Consider the following 23,959-nt stretch of genomic DNA (forward strand, 5'->3'; position numbering starts at 1 on the left):
TTTTTTGTCTATCATTTTTTATTTGTTTTAAACCCTAAACTCTAATCGCTAAACAAAACTTATAAATAATAGTAATACTACCAAATTACATCAAATTAAAATAAAATGACTAAATTTAAAAAATTAAAATACAATACAGGGACCAAATAAATAAATTAACCTTTTTAAAGCTAAAACCAGCTATCCACCCATGATTATATGACCCTTCACCTACTTTCTCCTCCCTGCCTCTCTCTCTCTCTCTCTCTCTCTCTCTATCTAATAACACCTAAAATTCACTATAAAAAAACCAAAGAGCTTTCAATTTCATAATTCATAGTGTTTTGTGGGTTTTTTGAGAGCTAAATAAAATGAATCAGAATTCACCCACATCGTTCTCAATATCAATCCATCATTCCCAACAACAAGCAGCGGCGTTAGCTCCTTTAAAAAAAGATAGCTCTTCGTCTTCTTCTGTAGCTGGTTTCTTTGGTAAAAATGGGTACAAATTCTGGGTTTTGACTGCAATCATCTTACTTGCTTTTTGGTCCATGTTTACTGGTTCTGTTTCTCTTAAATGGTCTTCGGGGAATCTCACTAGTTTCTCCTACGACTCTGATTTCTCCATTCGTGAAGATCTTGATGTTCTTGTAAGTAATCGAATCTTTTCTCAAATTTTTTCTTTGGATTTTCGTTTCGGTTTTGTTTGGATTTGTGGGTAGAATTGTGAATTTGAGGCCGGCTGAGTCATTTAAGCTTTTGAGTTAATTTCGGGTCATTACGAGTTCGGATCGAGTTTTACCGGGTCTGTTTCACCGAAATGGTGCTATGGAAATCTCAGTAATTTCTCTTATGATTCTAGTTACTCTATGGGGATGAAGATGGAATATTGTTAAGGGAGTAAAAATTGAATAATAATTTCTCTGAAATCTTGCTTTGCTCCGACCCTCAACACGTTCAGTATTGTTTTTCGAGAGTAGTTTTCTCTTCGAATTCGAGTACTTGAAGAAGTAGCTTGAGACGATGAGTTCATAGAGTAGAAAAGACGAATCATGCCCTATAGCAGCATTAATGCTTAAAGTAGAATTGCCCATGGCCGGGGCACCGTTTAGTTTCGATCCAAAAGTTGGTCTGAAAAGTAAAAGGATATAACTAAAAATATAGTCTCTGATAATGTTTTGGATAAAAAATAAAGTTCGTTTTTTAGAACTTTGGATAAGCTTTTTTCACCCATCCTCAGCTCAATCCAAATTTATAAAAAATAAGAACTGTTGATTTATTATTTTATTATTATTATTTAGATATTATATGAATTCTATTTATTATTAATTTTGTCATAATTTTAGTATTATTTAATTATATTTTTAAAAAATTACATTTATTGAAAAATTTTAGTGAATTTGATGTATTATATTTTTAAATTTTTTATATAAAAATATAAAAGATTTTAATATAGGCCTAACATTTTTATCTGAATTGATTTTGACAAAATTTTAAGTTTATTTTTTGAGTTAGGCCTAAAAATTAGTCTATATTTTTCAATTGGCTTATTTTGAACTCAACCTGGTTTATGGACATCTCCAAAATAAAAATTACCTTAAAATGAGTAAAATTAATTAAATCTCCGAAATAAAAAAATTATCTTTGAAATGAGTAAAAATTAATTAAAGCTCAGTGTGTAATTTCATTGTTTTATTTTTTTTACAAATTTCTAAAAACTAAAACGATTATATAAATATTTTTTATTTTTTGAGGCCAAGAACATTGCTTGCTCTCTCCCTCCTTTTGGCTTTGACTGTCGTACACTCTTGTTTTGTAGATTCACCGTCTCTTTAAGTATACCACTGTATACAATTTTGGGCATGTTGAGAGCTCGACTCCGTCCGATCCTCAATAAGATTAATTATATTTTCGGGGTCGGGTCAAAATTAATCCGACCCTTCTTTTATTTTGGTTTAATAGGAATTGGAGGAAAGAGAGAAGGTAGTGAGGAAGATGTGGCATGTCTATACACATAGCACAAGCATTCGTTTGCCTAGATTTTGGCTTGATGCTTTTGAAGCTGCTTATGAGAATTTATCAAGTGATGTTAATGGAGTTCGCGATAAAGCCATATCTGAAATTGCTAAATTATCTATGCAGTCCCTAAATCTTGTTCCCCCCTCGGTTCAATCAAAGGTCAGTCTCGTTTTTTTTTTCGGTTTAATATATCATTTGATATTTAAGTTTTAACATTTTCTTTTCGAGGTTAAAATTTGTCATAAGTCTCAATATTTTTCACAATTTTAAAATTTATTTCCTATACTTTTATTTTTAGAATTTAATCTCTTTATTTTTAATATTTTAAAATTCAAGTTTAACCGTTAAATTTGTTAAGTGTGACATTTTGAAAGGAAAAAAAAGATTTTGCAATGAACCTAAATTTAACACTATTAACAATTGACTTAAATTTTGAAATTTAAAAGTATAGGAATTAAATTTTAAATTTTCAAAAGGCACATAAACTTATGACACATTTTAATTACTTCTAGTTTTTAGTTCAATGTGATAGCTATATTTGGTAAAAGGTATAAATTTGTTTAATTGTGTTTAATTTTTTAAATGAATATTTTCGAGTTTTAGTGTGTATTTTTTAAATCCAAATTAAAAATATAATTTTTATCAAATAATATAAATAAAATTAATTATAATTAAATGCATTAAAGTTTCTCATATATTTGTTGGTGATGTTATAATTTACAGATTAGCAGCAGTCAAGGGAGAAAAAAGACTAATAAAGAAGCTTATAAAAAGAAAGAGAAGGATATTTCCAATGGGAATTTGCAGTCCTAAATTTTGGCCTTGCAATTACCAGGAAAAAAAAAAAGTGTAATAGTGGAAGCTTTGAGGCTTTTAAATGAAGTTTAACTGTAAAAAAAATAAAAATGGAAGCTTTTGTTGTAAGTTGCAATGTATTTTTTTTATGTATGTTTTATAATTTTATGAAGATTAATTATTTTGAGATTCGTAATTGACTTTTTGATTAATGTTATATTTAGGATTCGGATTTGAATCACTTATTTTAAGAATCCGATGCATTTTATTGTCGGATTAAATATTTGTTGATATTTTTTATTTTGTTTTTGCATGTGTATATTATATATAGCTGTGTTCACAGTTCGGTCAAAATTGAATTAATTTATTTAATTTAATTAATCAATTGGTGGTCGAATTTAGTTTAGTCAGAAGTTAGTTAATGATTTTTTTGAAATTTTAGTTATTGGGTAATCCAGTTTGAAATCGGGTAATTAACCAAATTAACCAACTAACGAAATAAGTAATATATATTATATATAATATAGTATTTGGTTGTTAACTTCTAATTGTTATTTTTACCTCCATTTAAAGTTTTTGAACTATTAAAAAATGAAAATTAGTAATGTGTTTTTATATGTTTTATACTTATTTTAACGAAAAGACAAAGTCATATAATTTTTATTAATTCGGTTAACAAATCGAATTAACCAAAATATTTCACTCAGTTAATGTATTTGAAAAAATTCAATTCGATTAACGGTTAAAAATTTTACATTTTGAGTAATTCGTTCGGATATTAACCGAACCAACCATTTAAACACCCAATTATATATTTATATATAATATTTTATGATATCTTGAAAATTTTAAGTAATTTAATTTTATGGATAATATACTCTTCGTACATTTGAAATTTGGTCGATTTGTTTCATTTATCAATATTTTAATTTTTTTATTTAACTATTGAAATCTAATTGATAATTGCGTAAAAATTTCTTTAAATTAGATAAAAAATATTAAAGAGGTTATTTTAAAATGTTGATTTTACTTTATTCCTTTAAAATATTATTGAAGAATTTTATAAGTGGAACAATTATGTAAAATATATAATAATAATAATAATTAAAATGTAATTAATTTAATGCGTAAAAAGCATGATAAAAATCAAGGCATTAAAATGATTAACAAAAGTTGTAGTTCTTTGTTTTAAGCCTACATATTTCATTTTATTAGAAATAATGATATCAAGTCATATTTCAAAAGAAAATATTTATTAAAATAGAAAAAATAGTAAAATACAAATTTGTGAGAAAAGAAATAAGTAGTTTTTGAATTGGTTAAAATTTTCTATTTGTCTTTATATTTTACGGAAATTGTAAATTTAATCTTTATACTTTAATTTAATTAATTTTAATCGTTGTATTTTTTGAATTTTAAAATTTCAGTCCTCACCAAACAATGATTGTTAAATTTTATTAAGTTAAGTTCTGCTATTTTCAGAATCTAGTGTTGCAAACACGTTATCATATGTGTAATGTCATGTTAGCTTATTGTTTTCACATATTATTCACTAGAAATCTACTTAATGGATTAACGATTGTCATTTGCATTAAGACTAAAATTTTAAATTTTGAAAGTATAGGGACTTAGAATGACCCAGTTGGAGAATATGGACAAAATATACAATTGTATGCATAGTATAAGACTAATAATTGAATTTAACCAAATGAAATTAATTGCTTTTGTTTGGGTCAATACTAAAATTTCAAATTTCAAAAAGTACAATAACTAAAAATGACCATTGCGCCAATGTATAGGGACTAAATTCGATTAAATTAAAGTACATAGACTAAATTCATAACTTTCACAAATTACAATGACTAATAGCAGAATTCAAATTTTTGAATTAGAATTCCTCAACTAAAAAAATAACCAAATTAGCCCCTATAGCTTAGATCAAAGAGTAATTTGGTCATTCAATCAACAATTCCATCCATTTTTATTATTAGAAACTAGTCCCTACACGTCAGCATAAGGTACACGTAGCATGCCATATGTAATTATCTAGTTATTAACAGTAGAAATAGATGAAAGTTTTAACAAAAAAAAAAGCAAATTGCTTTTTAATCGAATGTATAGGGACTAATTTGTCATTTTTTTGAAAGTAGAAAAGAGCAAAATGTAATTCAACTCTTAATAAATAAGCCACTATAATTCTTTGAACGTTACATCATCATGGTGTTATTTTATTTTGACTTTTTATATTTCTACAATTAAAAAAACCACACATAATATATTTAAATGTTAAATATCTATTTTTACTATTTAAACCAAACATTAATTTATATTTTACATGTACTTTTGATGATTATATTTATTATTACATAATAAATATGTCACAAATAATAGGCTAAATGACAATATTGTCTAGGGATTTTAGTGGGTGATCTTGCGATTAAGTTTTGAATGGCTTAATTAAAATTTTTAAAACTTCAAGGGTTTTAGTGAAAATTTTAAAATTTTTGGTACGCTTAATTAAAACTTTCAAAAATTTAGAGGTTTTATGAAAATTTACAAAAAATAAAAATAAAATTGAAGAGTCTAATTGAAATGTTTAAAAATTTTCAAAAATTTTAGGGAGACCAAATTAAAAATTTCAGAAAAATTTAAGGATATAACTAAAAATTTCAAAAACTTTGGGGTCCAAGGCCCCTAAGTCTTAATGAGGACCCCCCCTCTGGGTTTTTATATTCAGGTCCAAAAAATATTTTTGGGCCTAGCACAAAAGAGTAACAAATCTAGTTTTTTGCCGCGCGAAAATGCAACGAAAATTCAAAAAAGAAAAAGAGAAGAGAAGTTTGAATTTACGAGGGATTTCGGATAACAAATTAAAAAATAAACCGTAGTTCTCGCACTTCAAGTGCAATATTCGCTGTTTCTTCGAAATTTTACGTTAAATCTTTGAAATTCAGAGCAGATTACGGGTGCGGATAATCGATTTTCCATTTCATTTTCGTCTAGATCAAGATCTGGTAAGCTTCACCATTATTCTATTACGATCCTTTTGTTTTGGAAATGATCTGAAATTTTGTTCGGTTTTTAAGGTTATGCATTTAGCTTTGTGATGAAATTTGCATATATAAATAAATAAAATAGTGCTTTCAAGGGAGGGAGAGATGAAGTAATCGTTAATTATATGCAAAACAATTGAAAACTGGAAATATGCAAATAAAAATCACATTTTTAGGTAGTTTTCAGGGAAAGAAATAGCTATCAATTTTTTTTTCTCAGTGATACAAATAGAAACATCAAAACCAGGCAATTATGTTTATATATATATATTGGTAATGATCTGAAATTTTGTTAGGTTATTAAGGTTACGCATTCAGTTTTGTGATAAAATTTGCCTTCAAATTTATATAGAAATAGATAAAACAGTATTTTCAAGGGAGGGAGAGACGGAGTAATCATTATTTATATGCAAAACAATTGGAAACTGGAAATATGCAAATAAGAATCACAGTTTTAGGTACTTTACAGGGAAAGAAATAGCTATCGAAAATTTTTTCTTAGTGATACAAACAGAAACATCAAAACCAGGCAATTATGCTTAATTTTTTTTTTTTTTTTGGTTTTACAATTAAACTTTGACAGTTATGCTTGTGAAAAGTTCTCTGGTAATCTCATCTAGGAGTCCATTAAGCACATACTTCTCCACATCTTTTATAACATCATCTTTCTCAAGAAACCCAAACATGGTGTTATTCCAACCCAAGTCCCACATACAATTCAGATCGGGTTCCTTGTTGTTGACATCAGCCTCGAGCATTTTGGGTTGGTAGTCTTCAAAGGGAGAATCTTCTCTCCCGTCCTTTCCATATAACTTCAACTTATCAAAGTCCTTGCACATTTGTTTGACCAACTCATCCAAGGATTTTGCTTTGTTTGAAGTGATGGGTACCTTTAGAAATGGGTGAACACTTAGTTCCTGCCTTCTTCCTTTCCTTTTCATTACTTCGTAGCCACAGTCTAAAACGAGCTTGCTGTCTTGGTCGATGTGATGGTCGTAGCTGTTTGAATGAAGAATGCTGATAGGAATGTTGAGTTTGAAAAGCGCCTCTGCTGTGTTCATAAATAGTTGGCTTTTCAGAAGTATCCGCTTGAGGTGATTTTCACTTTCTGTTAGTGGCTCTGGCTTCTTTGCTATAGAAGTTCTTTGATTCTGTGGCTGTGGGATGTAAAAATTTTCTGTGCTCTCTTCACGAGTTCCTAAAAAGCAATGAACTTTAGCAGATAAGTTTCTTCCTCTTCCAAAACCACCCCTCCAGAAACAATAAAAAAGAAAACATCTGATACTGCTATTACCATGCCTTAATTGATAGAATGATTAGAAGAATTGAGGTTTCCTTAAGAGGGTGGTATCTTATGCATGTAGTCGACTATTTTCGGTTAGTTTCCATATAGTGAAGTGGGAAATTATGCATGTTTGTTTTTATGCGCATGCATTTTTTCTGAAGTAGTATATGTTAGAAGTTGGTGTAAGCTCATCTTTTTAGACACTTCAGTTAAATGAAAAAAATGAGAAAAAAAAATCATTCATGAATTGTAATTTGAAAATTTGAGAAAAGATCTGCAAAATTGTACTTACCTTGAAGTGGATCAGATACACTATCTTTAACCTCATGTTCATCGTCTCTGCCAAAACCAGGTTCTTGCTTTTTCTGCTCTTTTGTAAATGTTGGCACTGTATTCTGACACTGCATAAGATCGAAACAGTTATTTGGGCTTTGACTAATAGAGTTGGTTAATGAGTACAGTTATGGCGATCTTACGCTATGTTTTGTAGCTAAAACTTGTTCTTCATTTTGACCTTGGCATTCATCTTCTAAACGACTCTGCAAAATTGAATCTTTTTGTGCTTCTGTCTGCAGTTCTTGTGCTACGAGTGATGATTTTGGGCTTGCTACTGACACGTTGGGTCTAATGATCTGTGTTTCTGCTTCTTCGAACCTGCTGGCTTCATGATCTGCTTCCCTTGAGATAGCAGGTTTCTCCTGCCTTGTCTGTTTCCTCTCTTGCAAATTGAAACTTTGATTCTTCATTGTCCTCGGCATGTTATAAACATTTGCACTCTTTTTAGTCTTTGCTTCATCAATATTTCGAGGGGCCTCGAGTTTATGCCCTTTTGCTCTTCTCCCATTTATTGTTGTTTGAACTTGAACAGGTTTCTCATCCACAGCAAACGGGATGCGAGCTTTTGCTGATTCAGATTCTACATCTCCTCGAGTTGAATGCTGACTGGAGTTTCTGCTTAATGAATCTTTAATTTTGAAATTTAAGTGTCTTGAACTCCTCTCACCGGCTGGATTTTCTTGGTGCCTACCATTCACCAATCCATTGAGTTGTGTTGCATCAGTATGTTCGGTGGAGCCTTTCCTACTAGTTGCTGCTTGGTTCAGTTGCAGCTGCTTCTTTTGCAAATCGGTTGCACCAGACATTAGTTTGGAGATATTGCTAGATACTGATTCAGGTCTCTTTTGTTTCTTCTCCTGCAATTTCTGTTTTTCTTGTTCTCTTTCTTCTGGTTGACGCTTTTTCTCTTGAGGCTCAGATTTCTGGAGCATGTGCACCTGTTGAAATCCATGATTATTTTGCAGCTTTTGTTGATTGCCTAGACGAAGCTTGTTAGCAGAACTATTTTCCCCATGAAGCATGCTTTCACCGTACTCTGGCTTTTCTAGCAATGTAAGTGTAGATTCTGATCTTTTATGCATATATGGTATCATCTGTTGCATCTCATCCTTGAAAACTGGTCCCTTGATTTCACTTCTTTCAGTGTACTTCTGCTCCCTGTGCTTTATGCTATCATGGTTTCTCTCCTGAATTTCTTTTCTACTTCCAGAATTATGATTTAGTTGGGCAGAGTCACTTTGTCGTTTGTCTACCTTAATCATGCCTTTTCTCAGGCTTATCACTGGTTTTACATCTTCCAAGTCCTTTCGAGGTGGTAACTTGTCATGAACATCAACCCTTGTGCTGCCATTTCTAGTTGCCAACGTCTTTCCTGCTTGTGATGTAACTGTATCCTGAACCAGTGGAATCTTGCTGGGTAGTGTTGCCTTCTGTTTTGCTGGTGGGAGAACTGAGGTTGTGGAATCTTTTTCCCTTTGTTCAGCCTTCTTGGTACTCCCCTTTGCAGGTTTCTTTGTAGTTGTTCCTTCTAATTTTTGATTTCCAGAGTCCTTTTTTGTGCTGACCTTTGAATCTACATTTCCTGGAAGTTCTTCAATCCCCATTAGTCTTGCGATTACATTTGGAATTCTTGACTTTTCTTGTTTGGACTGCGGTGAACTTGAGTGATTTTGTTCTGAGAATACACTAAGAGTTTTAACATCAGTACCACAGCTAACTGATCGCTTGTGAGAACGTAAATTTGAGGCACCTAAACCTTTCTTCTCATGCTTGGAATTAGGAACATCTGTAAAGTAGGTAAGAGCTGCCAGCCTCAGCTTAAGTTCTGTCTTTGCAACTTCTTGAATGTCATTATACTTTCTTGAGGGTCTATCAAAAGAAAATCTTGGTCTACTCAGTTGCTTCTGGTCAGCTATTGTGATGGTATTCTCATCATCATCTTCATCCTCCTCTAGCAATGTTAACCGACTTTTTCTCTGTGGTGTTATCAAGTAATCCGAAGCTTCCTGCATGCCGATAAGCAACTTTAGAGACTCTTGCAAATCCATTGCTCCTTTCAACAGCTCCTGTCCAATTTCTATCGAGTATCTGTCAAAGTTGAGACCATTAGAGCAGGCCCGGAGGATCTGATTTAACTTTTGTGCACCCCTTGATATTTCTTCAATGTGTATATGAGACAGAGTAGGGAGTTGGCTACTTGAAGCCTGATGCCTACTTACTACTCTGTTTCCTCTTTCCATCTTCCCATAGTCCATCTGTCTCCTACCAATGTTTTGTAGAAAACTGAATATTGAACTGTTTCTGGAAGACTCCGTTCTTATCTTTCCTCCATTTTCGAGTGCGAAAGTCAGGGCCATTGACAGATCTCCCATTTGTTCAGCCTTATGGCCTCCACCAAAAGGAACAATCTGATTTGATGTCTGCCCAGTGGTGAATGATTTCTTGCCTCCGCTAGGCCTGTTTTGTGTGCTTCCAGCTCTAAAACCACTCTGGAGGAGCCAAACATTTAAGTAAATGAAATTTTACTATCTAATTAATCTTCTTGTATGAACTAACTATGCTTTATCAATGGAAACTTACAGCTTTGACTGCCTTTGGTTCCCTTGATGATTTATAGGTTGACTTGGAGTAAGCATATGCATCTGCTCAAACACGCAACAAAAGGAACAGAGTAAATTACGCATTTGAGTTACCTAAGACAGGGTTCAAACACACCACCAAACTGGTAAACTCTCCTTTATGTCATACTATGCAATAAAAAGTTCTCTCATTTTTAAGTTTTACTTTAGGTGCAAAGGTTCCAAATCATAATTGGAGACAATTAGTCTGGAAGACGTAGCTAAGTGGAGCAATTATGCTGCACAACGTATACCAGACACAGCTAGATTCCCTTAAAAAAGAAAAGATCAAACGATTCTACACCCTCTAAACTTCTTTGGTCAAAGTCCCCAACAGCTAAGAATTGTTTTTTTTTTCAGGTAAAAGGGCCAGCTATATCAGAGTAATTATATTGGAGTTAGAATCAATAACTGCTTTCAAACTAGGATATACATTTCAATAACTGAATGCATGTGCATGACTTCTGTGAGTGTTCAGACAGTAAGTCATGCCTCCTGTTTTTTCTAACATCTAGAAGACGTTGAATATAGGGTTTTTTGACTTATGTTTTGGAAGGATGTTGGAATTCTTTGGTTCATGACCAAACCATGCTTGTTTTCAGCAGATATTTCAGGAAAATACTCACCTGCAACCATTGCATTTGAACCCTTTGTGTTTTGAGAGGCAGCCATCCGCTCCTTTCGCAACCGAAGGTCATCTAACAGCTTCTGAGCAAAATCTGATCTCTTAGCCATGTTTGGTAAACAAGGTAACCCTTCAACACTGTCTGAGATGGAATCTCTTTACATTTGTGTTTTGGTTATTACCTTTTTACAGATAAGAGGTAGGAACATGAATGTTTTTGTTTTTGTGTTTTTTTCTCTCTTTTAGTTGGGAGAGTTCTTTCAAAGTTGGGTAAGTTGGGAAGTCCAGTCTCTTAGCAATGAAAATGGAGTTTGAAAATTTATCTTAGATAGGTTGACGTGAAAGTTAGCTCTCTTTCTCTCTCTAGAGGGGTCTCTGTAAGCATTTCCTGACTTTGATTCTAATCCAAGCAATGGAAGAAAAAAAAAGTTCCCTTTCAAAGGGCTTCCATCCCAAGCCTTCTTTACCAATTACCAGCATCTTCTCCCTTTTTTCATTAGTCACCTGAAAACCTTTGCATCAAAAACTAATGGTCAATAGGCAGCATTTGCCCTTAGGGGCATATCCCTAAACACTGGTTTTGGACCATTTGGTGGAGTAACTTAGAATTCTAAAGAAAAAATGGAAACGAGGTTTCTATCCCTCTTATTCTTTCACCGTCTTTAAGGTTTTTTTGGGTCACCAAAATACAAAATTGTGAACTCAACATTCAAGCCGTCCATTTGGTTTGTGTGATATTCTTATAGTTGAAAGTAACAGAATAAAATTAAAGATAGTTAGCAATGGCAGGCTTTTGAAAGGTGATCTGAGAAGCATTAAGTGAGACCCTTTTGGGAGAGAGATGAGAGCTTTAAACTGACCCCACCATTACAAAAGAAACCAAAATTGGTTGGAGAAGGGGTGTCAAGTAATTAATCTTTGGTGATGAAATGAAAGAACTCCATCTTTTTCTTTTCATTTTTCTTTTTAATTACTTAAATAAGGATGATTCCATAGTTGTGAATTGAAATATTTTGTTGTGTTCCTTTATGGATCTAACTTTAGTTACTATACAAAGACTTTGAAATTTTGCCTATTTTTAATTCTAGAAATTTAATTCTTCTACTAATTTAATTTAAAATTTTAAAGTCTAATTGATAACTCTCTTATTAAGAGTTGTATTTAATGTACTAATTGTATTCATATACTAGTAGTAAACCATATTAAGACACGATATCAATTAATGAATAATTTAAAATTACTAAAAATAAAAATAATTATTATATTTTTAGGCATAATGCTTAATTTGACCTTTGAATTATTCTCGCTTTTTCACTTTAATATCTAAATTTTTTTGTCCTACTTTAAAATTTAACTATCATTTCATTGCAAAATTTAGCCCACGACATTTAAAGCAAAAGCATTGGCATGTGATGCTATTAGAACATGCCGTGTTATCTTTCTTACTTTTTTAATACTATGTAAATGATATTAGTTACAAAATTTAAAATATATAAAACATATAAATAATTCAATTTTTCAAAAAATTGAAGTTTTTTAAAAAATTTTGAAAAATCATAAAATATATAAATTTAAATTCTAGAAAATCAAAATTATATGTAAAAAGTTAAAAATGATAAAATAAAAATAGTTAAAATTTAGAAAATTACAAAAAAAGCCTCAAAATTTCAAATATATATATTCTAGAAAAATTTTGATAATTTTAAAAATAATTTTTAGTACAACACCCAAAAATATATAAATTTTTCTAAAAATCAAAATAATATATAAAAATTCAAAAAAAAACACGAAAAGAGTAACTCAAAATTGAAAATTCTAAAAAGAATTGAAGAGTTAAGAAATTAGGAGTATAATTAAACCTTCTTTATGTTATTCAAATTTTAAATTGAGGGTTTTTCTTGAAATAGGACAAAAAATAAAAAATACCAAAATAATACAAAGAAAAACTATATGGTAATCGGTCAAATGCGGCCTTGAGATTAAAATGTAATAATATAAAATATTTAGGGACTGTTATGAAATTATACCATTTAGAATGACTGCTTTGGGAAAAAAAGTGAAAGGCGCCGCTGACAGTGGCGGCACCAAACTAAAATATGGGTTAATTTCCTTGTAAGCCCTCCTTTTTGTTATTTTCTTTTATTCCTCCTTCAACTCACTATATTATTTTTAAACAAGCCCTTAACTTATTTTTTAGTTAAATAAGCCCTTAATTTATAGTTTTTACTCATAAGCACTCTCAAGAAATTTTAAAATTTTAATTTTTATTTAATAAACTATTCACATCAACCTAAAATGTGAATTAGTTTATATTTTTTAAATAGCTTTATTTTGGGTAAAATATATTTACTTTAATATTAAAATAAAGGCCTTTTTTGAGTAAAAACTATAAGTTAAGGGCTTATTTTACTAAAAAATAGGTTAAGGGCTTGTTTAAAATAATATAGTGAGTTGAAGGGGAATAAAAAGAAAATAATAAAAAGGAGGGCTTACAAGGAAATTAGCCCTATTTTAGTTTGGTGCCGCCACTCTGTCAGGCGGCACCTTTCACTTTTTTTCCCAGATCCATTCTAAATGGTATAATTCCATAACAGTCCCTAAATATTTTATATTATTACATTTTAGTCCTGCGCAAGCAATTTGACCGGCAGCTACAAGTATTTTTCGATTCGACATGGGGTGGTCATGCCTCGCCATAGGCGGCACTAACCCTCAAATGTACCATTTTGGTACATAGTTTTTCTTTGTATTATTTTGGTATTTTTTATTTTTTTGTCCTATTTCAAAGAAAAACCCTTAAATTGAATATCATATGTGAGTATTTAACACTAATATATATATATATATAATGAAATTCATATCCTTGTACTTTACTGGTATTTGAATGTGATTAGTGAAAATCGAGCTAACATTAAATATTTCTCAACAAAACATCAAATTAATGATGTGTGGATGGAAGTACCTTATACCTTTTTTCAACTTTTTGGTCTTTATCTTGAGCTAACTACTGGATAGGAATGTGGCACCATTTGATTTTGGTAAACAAATAAAATAACAAAAAAAAAAAAAAAGACACCAGAAGGAATTTCTGTTTTATGTTGTCTACAACAAGAAATGACTTCTTATGGAATTTAGGAGAACTATTAGCACATAAGGGCATAAATTAGGATAGACTTTACCTCCAAATCAAATTGAAAGGTAGCTATACGTATTAATCTCTTTTCGCAAGATAAAGCTAGAAATTATGTAATGGGATTGAAATATAATTTAAAAAAATTGAAGAGGCTCAAGCTAAAAATTTTGTATTGAAATGACTTAAATTATACCTTTTAAATTATAATTTTTTATTTAAAACAAGTTAAAAAGATTAAATTAAACTATTTACATTTTAAAAAGTACTATAATATTAATTAACCTATTTAGCCAAGGGTCAAAGTTCTACCTACCCTTTTGCTATACTATGTTTTGATTATCATTTTAAATTTATTGATATTTTAAAATATTCAATAATATATTTAAATATTAAATAAATATTAAATATAAAATATTCATCAATTAGATAAAAATCTATGAACAAAATTCAAAATAAATCATGCATTAATCAACACGATTATTTAATACATTAAATAACATGATTATTCCATATATGTTAATTTACATTTTTCCCACTTTACTTATGTTTTATTTAATAAACATTTTTTATTGTTATGATTGGATTTGGGTAAAACTAGAGGTGATCATGGGCCGGGCCGGGCCGGGGCGGGTTCAGACCGAGCCCAAACAAAATTTTAGGCCCGTCTACTAGGCCCGGGCCGGCCCGGCCCGAAATATGGGCCTAAAATTTTACCCAAACCCGCCCGAAATAAAATTACTAAGCCCGAGCCGGTCCGCCCGCCCATATTAATTTTTTTTCTTATTTCATTAAATAAAAAATTTAAAAATATAATAAATCAAATATATTTAAAAATATTAAAATAAATATTAAAATAAATAAAAATAATACTAAAACAATTCTTAAAATAATACACAAATTAACAATATAATAAAAAATAGTTATATTAAAATTTAAAATAATTAAAAATAAAATAAAAAATTATATATTAATATATAATTGGTCGGGTGGGCCGGGCCCGGCTAAAAACTCTTACAGAGGTCTGCCCGCTTTTTAAACGGGCCTTATTTTTTGCCCAAGCCCATTTTTCGGCCTATATTTTTACCCAAACCCTCCCATTTTTCGGCCGGGCCTTCGGGCCGGGCCGGGCCGCCCAGCCCATGATCAGCTCTAGGCAAAACGTACCTTATGTAGTTTATTATTGGGTTGGTGTACACTAACTAATGTGATTGAAATTAGTGCGAAATTGAATACCTTGTCATTAAATTTCTTCTTTAAAATTTTACAACTACCTTTTTAGTGTTTAGCTTCAAATCATAATTTTTGAAACTTTGTTAGCAATATGCATTGGAGGCGAGGGTAGAAAGAAAATTTAGAGGTAGAATTTAATTCTTAAATTTGAAAGGTGAAAAACATAATTTTATTTATATTAATTTATAATTTTATAAATTTTAGAGGGATTTAAACATAACTTCACCTTTCTTTTACTCCCAAAAGCATTTCCCTTGTGCCCATTGCAATTTTCATTGGTTATGATAAAGTAGTGATTAGGGTGAAGAATAGAGTGACTAGGAAGACATCCTAGTGGAATGTTGAGTCCAGCTAATTGGTATTTGGAGGAGGAAATGAGTATGCAATGTTTAGGGATGATTTCGGTTTGGTTGAAATCGGAATTTTAAACTTTTTATGATAATTTACTTCAGTTCAATTTTATTATTATTATTAAGGTTTAATTTTTATACGTAGTTTTTAAATATTATTTAATAAAATTTTAAAGTCTTTCATAAATATTTATTTAAAAATAAATTTTAAATAAACAAAAATAATCAGTAAACTTTATATAATATTTTTGACAAATATTTTTATATAGTGCTTTAAAATTGTTTTCATCATTTCAAATATAAATATTTATATTTACATTATGAAAAATTAAAATTAAATAAAATAGTATTCAGTTTACGTAACCATAGTTTTCAACTTATATTTTAGATTCAGACATCACAAATTCGAATGGATTTTCAGTTGATTTTTTCTTCTTAGCTCTAGCACGTTTTGGTATAGCCTGGTAACTCCAATACTCTGGGCCCTATTTATTACTCAAAGAGCTTTGGGGATATACTTACTGAAGGAGTTAGAACCCATACCTGTTAACCTGATGTGGATCCATAAGCTCAAAAATTGAGGTTTGTGGACTGATGGATCCCTTTAACTCTCTTAATAGTTAAACTGTTTTTAGGGATCCGAACCAAACCCATCGGGCTCAATTCATTTGCGAGTTATTTTCTTTAGGCAGTCATAGCTATTTGCAAGCAATAGGGGATTTTGGGATTAAAATTTGGAAGAAATAACTAAAATTTTCAAAATCTTTAGAAGTTTAATGTTTAAAAATATATAATTAAAATTTTTATAAATGTTATAAGATTATGAGAATTTCGAATAAAAAATAAAAAAATTAATTTTTTTAAAAAAATAGAAAGGCATAGGGTAAGGCTCTCTAGACCTTTATTATTGTCCACCTCTGCTTGCAAGTGTACTTCGATATATTCAAATTTGCCAACAATTTTTTAATGTTTAGAAACAGCATGAGAGTTTGAGTTCAATCTCTAATAATCCTGTACTTATTTCCAATTATTAGATTATAAAAAACCGAACTCAAACTTCTTAGGTAGGAGTGCATTTTTAAAATAGATAATAGATCTTTTAGAAACTTATAGGTAAGGTTGAGTAAGAAAAATAAAAATTGACAATAAATATTTTTGAATTCTATTTTTATTTAATTTACAATTAATTTAATTTTTATAATACAACAATAAATGTTTTTAAACATTTTCCAAAAATACCATTGAAGAGTTTTTTATTTACTTGAAATTTATTTTTTAGAAGTATTATGAAAAAGACTTTAAAACTTAATAAAATAATGTTCAAAAATTATAAAAAAAGCTTATTTTATCAAAATAAATTTAAATCCAAAATTAGTATAAAAATTTGAGAATTAAACTTAATCGAACTAAATTATCATGAATGGTTTAAAAATTTAATTGAACCAAACCAACTCATTTCTACATATGGATTTAAGAGAACAATCCCAAATTAGTGTAATGCCTAATTTTGGTCATTATACAATAGATAAAAAATTGGTACTTTGAGAAATTTTTGGTCTTACTTTCATGTCATCCGTCACATGTACCTTACCAGATTTCATAAATTTTTTATTTTTTTGTAAAATTATAATTTCAAAAAGTATGATTTCAGAAAATGAATTATGAAAATTTCATTTTCTCACACAAATTTGATTTACTATAACTTGGCATAGACTGCTTTTTGTCAAGTTAGCTTTCTTTATTTTAACGAAAAATTGATGAGTTACTAATGTGGTGGTGAAATGAACCAATCAAAAAATTCTCGAAGTATTAAGCAATTGTTTATTATACAAGGGCAAAATTATGTATTAAGTCATACAAAATTGTATATTATGGCTTGAAAAGTCAGGTCATTATATTAATAATATTCAATATTTTTAAATTAGATTAGATCGAAATCAATCAAGAATCGACTAGAATAGAAATAGTTAAATTTATAAATTAAAAATTATTTAAAATATGTTGAGTCAAAATAAAATTTTAATTAAATTATTTTTATTTTTAAATTTATAAATTTTTAATATTTTGTTTATTTAAACTCGGTCAAATAATCGTGGTAATGTTTTGTACATCAATAATTATGAAATTTGCAGCAGATTCCATTGCTAATATCATGTGCCATGGACGGCTTCTGGTGTTACATAAATTGTATATTTATATTAAATATAAGAATGGAATCTGATGCCTTTTACCTCAGCAGCATCAACCCATTCTTATCCTCACACAAATTGCAACTCCTTTCTGGCCCTTTTTTCCCCCACGATTTTTAAATTCTCCTTTCGATTCTATTTTCGACGTGTCCACCTTGTTTTAAACTGTAGTGTCCTATGGCTGGCGCCGGGTCTCATTTCCTATTTGTTCTTTCCTTTTTTATTTTCTTCCCCTTTTGTCCACTATAAAATACAATGGTTGACTTTGTTTCCATCTAAATGCTAACACTTTTTTTTTTTGGAATAGAAGCTTTGATATAGTTTAGACTTTAAAACAAAATTTTGAACATGATGTTTAAACCGTGTAGTAATATAAAAAACGTGAGTTATACTTAAATAATATAAAAATAATAGTTAAATTCTTATTTTAATACTTTTGCTGTGCTGAGATTTGATTTTTATATCTTAATTTAATATAATTTGGTCCTACTTTTATAATAATATTAGTTATAGATTAGATGATTTTTATATTTAGCATTAGGAAATTTTTTCAGAAAATTTTACAAAATTATATAAAATAAAAAAATAGAAAAATCAAGTAGAATAACAAAGTATGATGTTATCATATTTTTAATAAAATTCAAATTTCAGAATAAATATGAAAAAGAAATCAAGAGATTTAAAATAGGAAAGTTGTAGGGGTTAAAATTAAATGTTACCCCTTTAAAAAAATATTTAAATGGAAGGTAAGATTTCACTATTTAATGCACTTGCGACAAAATGGGAAAGAACCAATAAACTACTCCAATATATGTGAGAAAGAGATTTACTTACCCAGTCTGCCCATGTTAAATTCTATTGTCTACTTTCTGTCTGAAATCTGAAAATGAAGAGTTTTTCTTCACCATAAAATAAATTATAGGTTCTGCTTCCTGCAAATCTGTCATAAAAGTGACAGCAATAACATGTGGCCTTAACACCTGTCCGAAAAATCTAAACCCATAAAACATCAACCAAGTCTCCTTTACCACGAATACCGTGCACCTTTTGCTACTCTTTTTTAAGAAATATCTCTGGACCGAAAAACCATAAAAAGCCATACCTACTCACTTACTGGCTTTGGTCATGTTGAAGAATTCCATGCTACTTTCGTGATAAAAAAATCAACATCAAGTGATCAAACCCTTTTTCTTGTCTTTTAAGCTTAGTAGTGTCTTTGCTCTGTTTCTTTTCTCAGGCAAGACTCAAGGAAGGTCTGTTCTTGTTTTACTTCATGGCTGCAGCTTTAGATTCTTTTTTTCATCTTCACTCTACCCTTTTTATTTCTTTATCATATTTACATGTTGAGTGGTTTTTATTGAATTATTTACAGCCTAATTCTAGAGATCTTTTTTATGAATGCAGAAGCTTTTCCTGGTATTTCATGGTTTACCCGAGCTTAATTCTTTAAATACCCTTTTTGTTTTTTGATCATATTTACATGTTGGATGATTTTTCCTGAATCTTTTACAGCCTAGTTCTAGAGATTTTTTCATGAATGCAGAAGCTTTTCCTGGTATTTTATGGTTTACCCAAGCTTAATTCTCTGTATTTTCATAAAAATTAAAGCTTAATTCTGTGAATACCCTTTTTTTGTAGTTTGTTTTATCATTTTTGCATGTCGAATGACTTTTTACTGAATTTTTACAGCCTAAGTTCTATAGATCTTTTTTTTTTAATATGAATGCAGAAGCTTTTTCCTGGTATTTTATGGTTTACCCAGCTTAATTCTATGTATTTTCGTAAAAAATAAAGCTTAATTCTTAGAATACCCTTTTTTTTGTTTTTTTATCATATTTACATGTTGAATGACTTTTACTGAATTTTCAAAGCCTAGTTGTAGAGATTTTTTATGAATGCAGAAGCTTTTTCCTGGTATTTATTGTTTACTGTAGTTTTAATTCTGTCTTTTTCATCAAAAAGAAAAATGCTCCTTCATTATGTTAAATATGTTAGTTGAATCCAAACTATACTTTGGTCAAACTAGTGGTGCCACGATCTATAGAGTAAGGTTCACTGATTCAGGACCGCCCTAAGTATTTTATTATTACTTTCCCATGTTCAAGGGTAGCAGGCATTTTTTTTCTCCCTTAATAATGGCATCGCTGAATAAAGAATCTTATTCCTTTTTTTAAGTAGTTAGAAGGTTTTAGCAGTTGTTGAATCATGCCTTTTCCATTGATTTAACTTGTAAAATTGTGTGATCTAGTTTTACTGTTACTATGAAAATAACTGCTTGTAAATCTAATGCTGAATATGATGCAATGAAATGAAACCAGGTTGGCTCTTTTTCTGGTCTTTTATACAAGGTTTAATGTCCTAAGATTTCGTCTGTGTTCCATAGGTATATCTTTTTTCTCCCTGAATTTTTCCCCATGTATCATGTTAAGTTCCATAGGCTTTCATTAGCTGCTTGACTTTGAAGAATCTTTTCCATTATTAAAGTTTGCTTTTTGTTGTTTTGATTGTATATTATCATAAAACTATCGTGGAAGCCCTTGTACTAGGAGTCGGAGTCGGATTGCATTTTGCTCTCTCTACTCAAAAAATGAGTAAATTAGTCTTTATACTTTAAATCAAATAGTAAATTGGCCATTCTTTTAAAATTTATATTTATTTCTATTGTTAAAAATTAGTTTTTGTATGTCAACACAAGGTACATGTGGCATATCGTGTGTTACTGTTTGGTTATTCTATCAATCATGTCAGTTTTTAACAATATAAATGATGAAATTTTTAACAGAAAGAACTCATTTACTCTTTGATCTAATTTGTATGGACTAATTTGTCAATTTTTGTTAATAGAAAAGTAAAATACAATCTAACACATAATATAAGTACGTTGATGATATTTTTACCTACCCCTAAATTTCCTGATCTAAATCATGTTTGTTCCTCTACTTTGTTGCTTTATTGGATGTGATTTTGTGTCTACTTGTTTATTGTCTGGTTGAGGGGAGGTCAACTCCATATGAAGAAGTCTCCAAAAGTGTGGTCTGCCTAAAGCACTTCCATTCTGTGAACCTCGGCTTGATTTGAGTACTATACCCATCCCTTGAGGGGTCTGTTACTCTGAATAGACAACACTTTACAAATATCTCTGGAAAGAGTCACCTCCTCTCAACTTGTCTGGTTTTCTTTGAGATTGTTTAATTCTTGATAATTAGTCCCAATTTAGTGTTATGCAATGTTTTGCAGGTTGCACTAGGTTTTTGCTAGATTTCTAGCATCAGTCACAATGTTTAGTAGATGGAGCCATTCTCATCATAGCCAAGAGACTGATTCATTGCAGCATGAATCCAAGGTAATAAAGTTTTTACTGCAAGTGAATTTGTTTAACTATTGCAGAACCTCCGTTTTTGTCTACAAATCTCCATTTGCTGCCTTAAATAAACTTTAAAATGTTCTAATTTAAGTTCTTGGAGTATTAGTATTGTATTAATAAGGTCCTTCTGTTAGTCTCTCCATTAGCTAGCTAGGGTATCAAATGCCAGCTTTGGGGTGAAACCTATTTTATGGTTGTCTTGGTTGATATTTGCTTTTACTTACAAGCAGGTTAAGGAGCTTAGAGCAGCAGTCAGACCACTATCCGACCGCGGTTTGAAATATTGCACCGATGCCTGCTTGATGAGATACTTGGAGGCACGAAACTGGAATGTCGACAAATCGAAGAAAATGCTGGAAGAGACACTCAAATGGAGATCAACCTATAAGCCTGAGGAAATACGTTGGGTAACATATTGTCCTTCCTTTGAATGTTAAGTAAAAAGAGAATTAAATCATAAATGGTGGTGATTAATTTCTTTATTATTATTTTTTTGTTGCCAGCATGAAATTGCAATAGAAGGCGAGACTGGAAAAGTATACCGAGCAAATTTTCACGACCGAGACGGTAGGACTGTTCTTATATTGCGACCGGGAAAACAGGTAATAAACTTCAGTTAAATCGAAAACCGAAATCCTTTTTCGAGTTATCCGTAACTAACATGTCCCGATACGTTGCAGAACACTACATCCTTAGACAACCAGCTCCGTCATTTGGTGTATATGATTGAGAATGCTATATTAAACCTTCCAGAGGATCAAGAACAGATGGTATGGTTGATAGATTTCACCGGCTGGAGCTTGAGCACGAGTGTTCCAATCAAGTCCGCTCGCGACACCATTAACGTGTTACAAAACCACTATCCCGAAAGGTTGGCGACGGCGGTTCTATACAACCCGCCAAGAATTTTCGAAGCATTTTGGAAGGTATGAAATTCTAATGCATTGTAAAACAACATTTCTGAATTCTTGAGTGTTGAATGTCACTTAAATGGAGATAACATCAGTGCATTTACACCAGCATTATCACCTGTTATGGTCAATTGGGCAACTCGGGTTTTTTTAGTAGGTATTAGATTTTCGGGCTCAGTTAATTTAAGGTTTAGGTTTGATACTAAGAGTTCAAATCATTTTAAGTTAAGTCTCATTTCAAATATTTGGAGTATTTTTTAATTGGTTAAAATATCATAAGTTTTTGTACTATTCAAAAATTCAGAATTTTATTTCGGTATTTTTATTTTCAGGAATTTAGTCCTTTATATTTTAGATTTCAAAATTGGGTTCAATTGTTAATAATATTTTTTTGTTAAATTTAAGTTTATTAAATCATATTTTTAATTAATGGCCACATGACCATTAAGTGATTATTTTTTTATTTTAAAATCTCATACTAATAAATTTAACAAAAAAATTTTAACAAGATAATAGTTGAATCTAAATTATGAAATCTAAAAATAAATAGACTAATTCTTGAACATAAAAGTATAGTAACTAAATTTCAAGTATTTGAAAAGCACATAGAGTTATGGCATATTTTAATTTTTTTAATTCATGTCGGACAGGTTTAAATTATTGATCTTTTTATGTTAAATAAGGTAGGATTGAGTTTAGTTTAGGTTTTCGGATTTGATTAATTGGATTTTGCTTTCATTTTTCTGCAGATTGTTAAATATTTCCTCGATGCCAAAACCTTCCAAAAGGTGAAATTTGTGTACCCTAAAAACAAAGAAAGTGTGGAGCTAATGAGATCCTATTTTGATGAAGAAAATCTCCCAACAGATTTTGGAGGAAAAGCCATATTGGAATATAACCATGAAGAATTCTCAAAGCAAATGGTCCAAGATGATATTAAAACCGCCACATTGTGGGGATTTGATAATAAACTTCAATCTACCGGTACGGATCAGTCTGGACCCCAGATAACACCCGAGCCGATCTGTCTCGCACCGGCAGCTAGTTGACCCAACCGCCCTTGGCTTATTATGTAACAAATATATATAGCCTTTTAAGGGACATGAGGTATAAAATTTCAGCTTTGGTTTTTACTAAAAAAATTATTTTGTGGGTTATAATATGTTATTAAGTTTTGTACTTTTTCGTAAATTTAGAATTTAATTTTGTACTTTTATTTTTATGAAATTAATCTTTTATTTTTAAGATTTCAAAATTTAGGTATAATTATTAACATTGTTAAAATTATTTTATTAAATTTAGAATTATTATAATGTCAATTTTTAGTTATGTTATTACTAGGTGAGGTTTTTTTTAATTTCAAAATGTTATATCAATAAAGTTAACAAAAAATAAACAATGTTAACAACTGGACCTGAATTTTGAAATTTATAAAATAAAGAGACTAAATTCTTAAAAATAAAATATAAAAATTAAATTTTAAATTTATGAAAATTATAGAACTTATAACACATTTTAACTCATTTTATGTGAATTCCTCTTTTTATGGTAAAAGAGAATAATTTGCTTAGTCAAAAGAACCTAACTACTGATGATTAAAGCAATGGGGGGTTGCTAGAATGCATGTTTATAGCTCACATGGAAAGTAGCAACAAACATGAGATTGTGATCTCATTCTTTTCATCCAAGTTTCCTAATTTTAGATTTATTGAACGTGGGATGTTATAAGAATTACTTGAAACAAGTTTCGATTTTAAGATGAAATTATTATGAGCTATGACTAAGTTAGAAGAATTATAAGTAGTTTCGGATTTTTTTTTTTTCATGAAAGTAGATTTGAATTTTAATTTTTTCAAAAACATGAGTTCTTATTCTTCTTATTATCAACTTTGAAGGTGTTATATTTTAGATTTATTGAATGTCACGATTTAAAGATGATTATATGAATTGTTAAAATTAAGTTTCGGTTTTGAGATGAGATTCTTATGATAGAAATATTTTTTACTCGTGAAAATAAAAAGAAATTAAGTCAAGTGAAACTAAAAGTATAAGGAAAAAAACAATAATTTCAC

The 23,959-nt window shown here is 30.0% G+C and overlaps 3 protein-coding genes and 1 long non-coding RNA gene across 12 annotated transcripts; 3 read left to right on the forward strand and 1 right to left on the reverse strand.

Moving 5' to 3' along the window:
- Positions 1-212: 212 nt before the first annotated feature.
- On the forward strand, positions 213-3,047 carry LOC108480789 (uncharacterized). The gene is made up of 3 exons (XM_017783888.2): positions 213-629; positions 1,942-2,157; positions 2,722-3,047. The coding sequence occupies exons 1-3, from the start codon at positions 351-353 to the stop codon at positions 2,809-2,811; spliced, it is 585 nt and encodes a 194-aa protein (XP_017639377.1). The 5' UTR covers positions 213-350; the 3' UTR covers positions 2,812-3,047.
- Positions 3,048-5,553: 2,506 nt separating this feature from the next.
- On the forward strand, positions 5,554-8,522 carry LOC108483348 (uncharacterized). Its single transcript, XR_001871038.2, has 4 exons — positions 5,554-5,807; positions 7,707-7,822; positions 8,000-8,305; positions 8,433-8,522. It is a non-coding gene; the product is annotated as an uncharacterized LOC108483348 (long non-coding RNA).
- On the reverse strand, positions 6,246-11,750 carry LOC108483345 (uncharacterized). Its single transcript, XM_017786692.2, has 5 exons — positions 10,712-11,750; positions 10,048-10,109; positions 7,608-9,956; positions 7,424-7,532; positions 6,246-7,044 (listed from the first exon to the last, which is right to left on the reverse strand). Exons 1-5 carry the CDS (start codon positions 10,818-10,820, stop codon positions 6,416-6,418), a joined length of 3,258 nt encoding a protein of 1,085 aa, XP_017642181.1. The 5' UTR covers positions 10,821-11,750; the 3' UTR covers positions 6,246-6,415.
- Positions 10,442-23,142, forward strand: LOC108483347 (uncharacterized). Of its 9 annotated transcripts, XM_017786694.2 has the most exons (8): positions 10,442-10,566; positions 10,691-10,834; positions 19,931-19,995; positions 20,850-20,955; positions 21,207-21,383; positions 21,480-21,578; positions 21,657-21,902; positions 22,637-23,142. In XM_017786694.2, the coding sequence occupies exons 4-8, from the start codon at positions 20,890-20,892 to the stop codon at positions 22,934-22,936; spliced, it is 888 nt and encodes a 295-aa protein (XP_017642183.1). In that variant the 5' UTR covers positions 10,442-10,566; positions 10,691-10,834; positions 19,931-19,995; positions 20,850-20,889; the 3' UTR covers positions 22,937-23,142. The 9 variants fall into 9 exon arrangements, with proteins under 9 accessions (XP_017642183.1, XP_017642184.1, XP_052886228.1 ...); XM_017786695.2 differs by lacking the exon at positions 19,931-19,995 and having other exon boundaries at positions 10,444-10,566; XM_053030267.1 differs by lacking the exons at positions 10,442-10,566; positions 10,691-10,834 and adding an exon at positions 18,435-18,865 and having other exon boundaries at positions 20,830-20,955.
- Positions 23,143-23,959: the final 817 nt, after the last annotated feature.

The sequence above is a fragment of the Gossypium arboreum genome, chromosome 6, assembly GCF_025698485.1.
Source record: "Gossypium arboreum isolate Shixiya-1 chromosome 6, ASM2569848v2, whole genome shotgun sequence".
NCBI classification, from domain to species: Eukaryota; Viridiplantae; Streptophyta; class Magnoliopsida; order Malvales; family Malvaceae; genus Gossypium; species Gossypium arboreum.

Coding starts and splice junctions, on each gene's coding strand:
- LOC108480789 (XM_017783888.2), top strand. CDS start 351: ATGAATCAGAATTCACCCACATCGTTCTCAATATCAATCCATCATTCC. Junction 630..1,941: donor GTGAAGATCTTGATGTTCTT/GTAAGTAATCGA, acceptor TTGGTTTAATAG/GAATTGGAGGAAAGAGAGAA. Junction 2,158..2,721: donor CCCCCTCGGTTCAATCAAAG/GTCAGTCTCGTT, acceptor TATAATTTACAG/ATTAGCAGCAGTCAAGGGAG.
- LOC108483345 (XM_017786692.2), bottom strand. CDS start 10,820: ATGGCTAAGAGATCAGATTTTGCTCAGAAGCTGTTAGATGACCTTCGG. Junction 10,110..10,711: donor TTCAAATGCAATGGTTGCAG/GTGAGTATTTTC, acceptor GTGTTTGAGCAG/ATGCATATGCTTACTCCAAG. Junction 7,045..7,423: donor TGTATCTGATCCACTTCAAG/GTAAGTACAATT, acceptor ATTGCTTTTTAG/GAACTCGTGAAGAGAGCACA.
- LOC108483347 (XM_017786694.2), top strand. CDS start 20,890: ATGTTTAGTAGATGGAGCCATTCTCATCATAGCCAAGAGACTGATTCA. Junction 20,956..21,206: donor CATTGCAGCATGAATCCAAG/GTAATAAAGTTT, acceptor ACTTACAAGCAG/GTTAAGGAGCTTAGAGCAGC. Junction 21,579..21,656: donor TATTGCGACCGGGAAAACAG/GTAATAAACTTC, acceptor GATACGTTGCAG/AACACTACATCCTTAGACAA.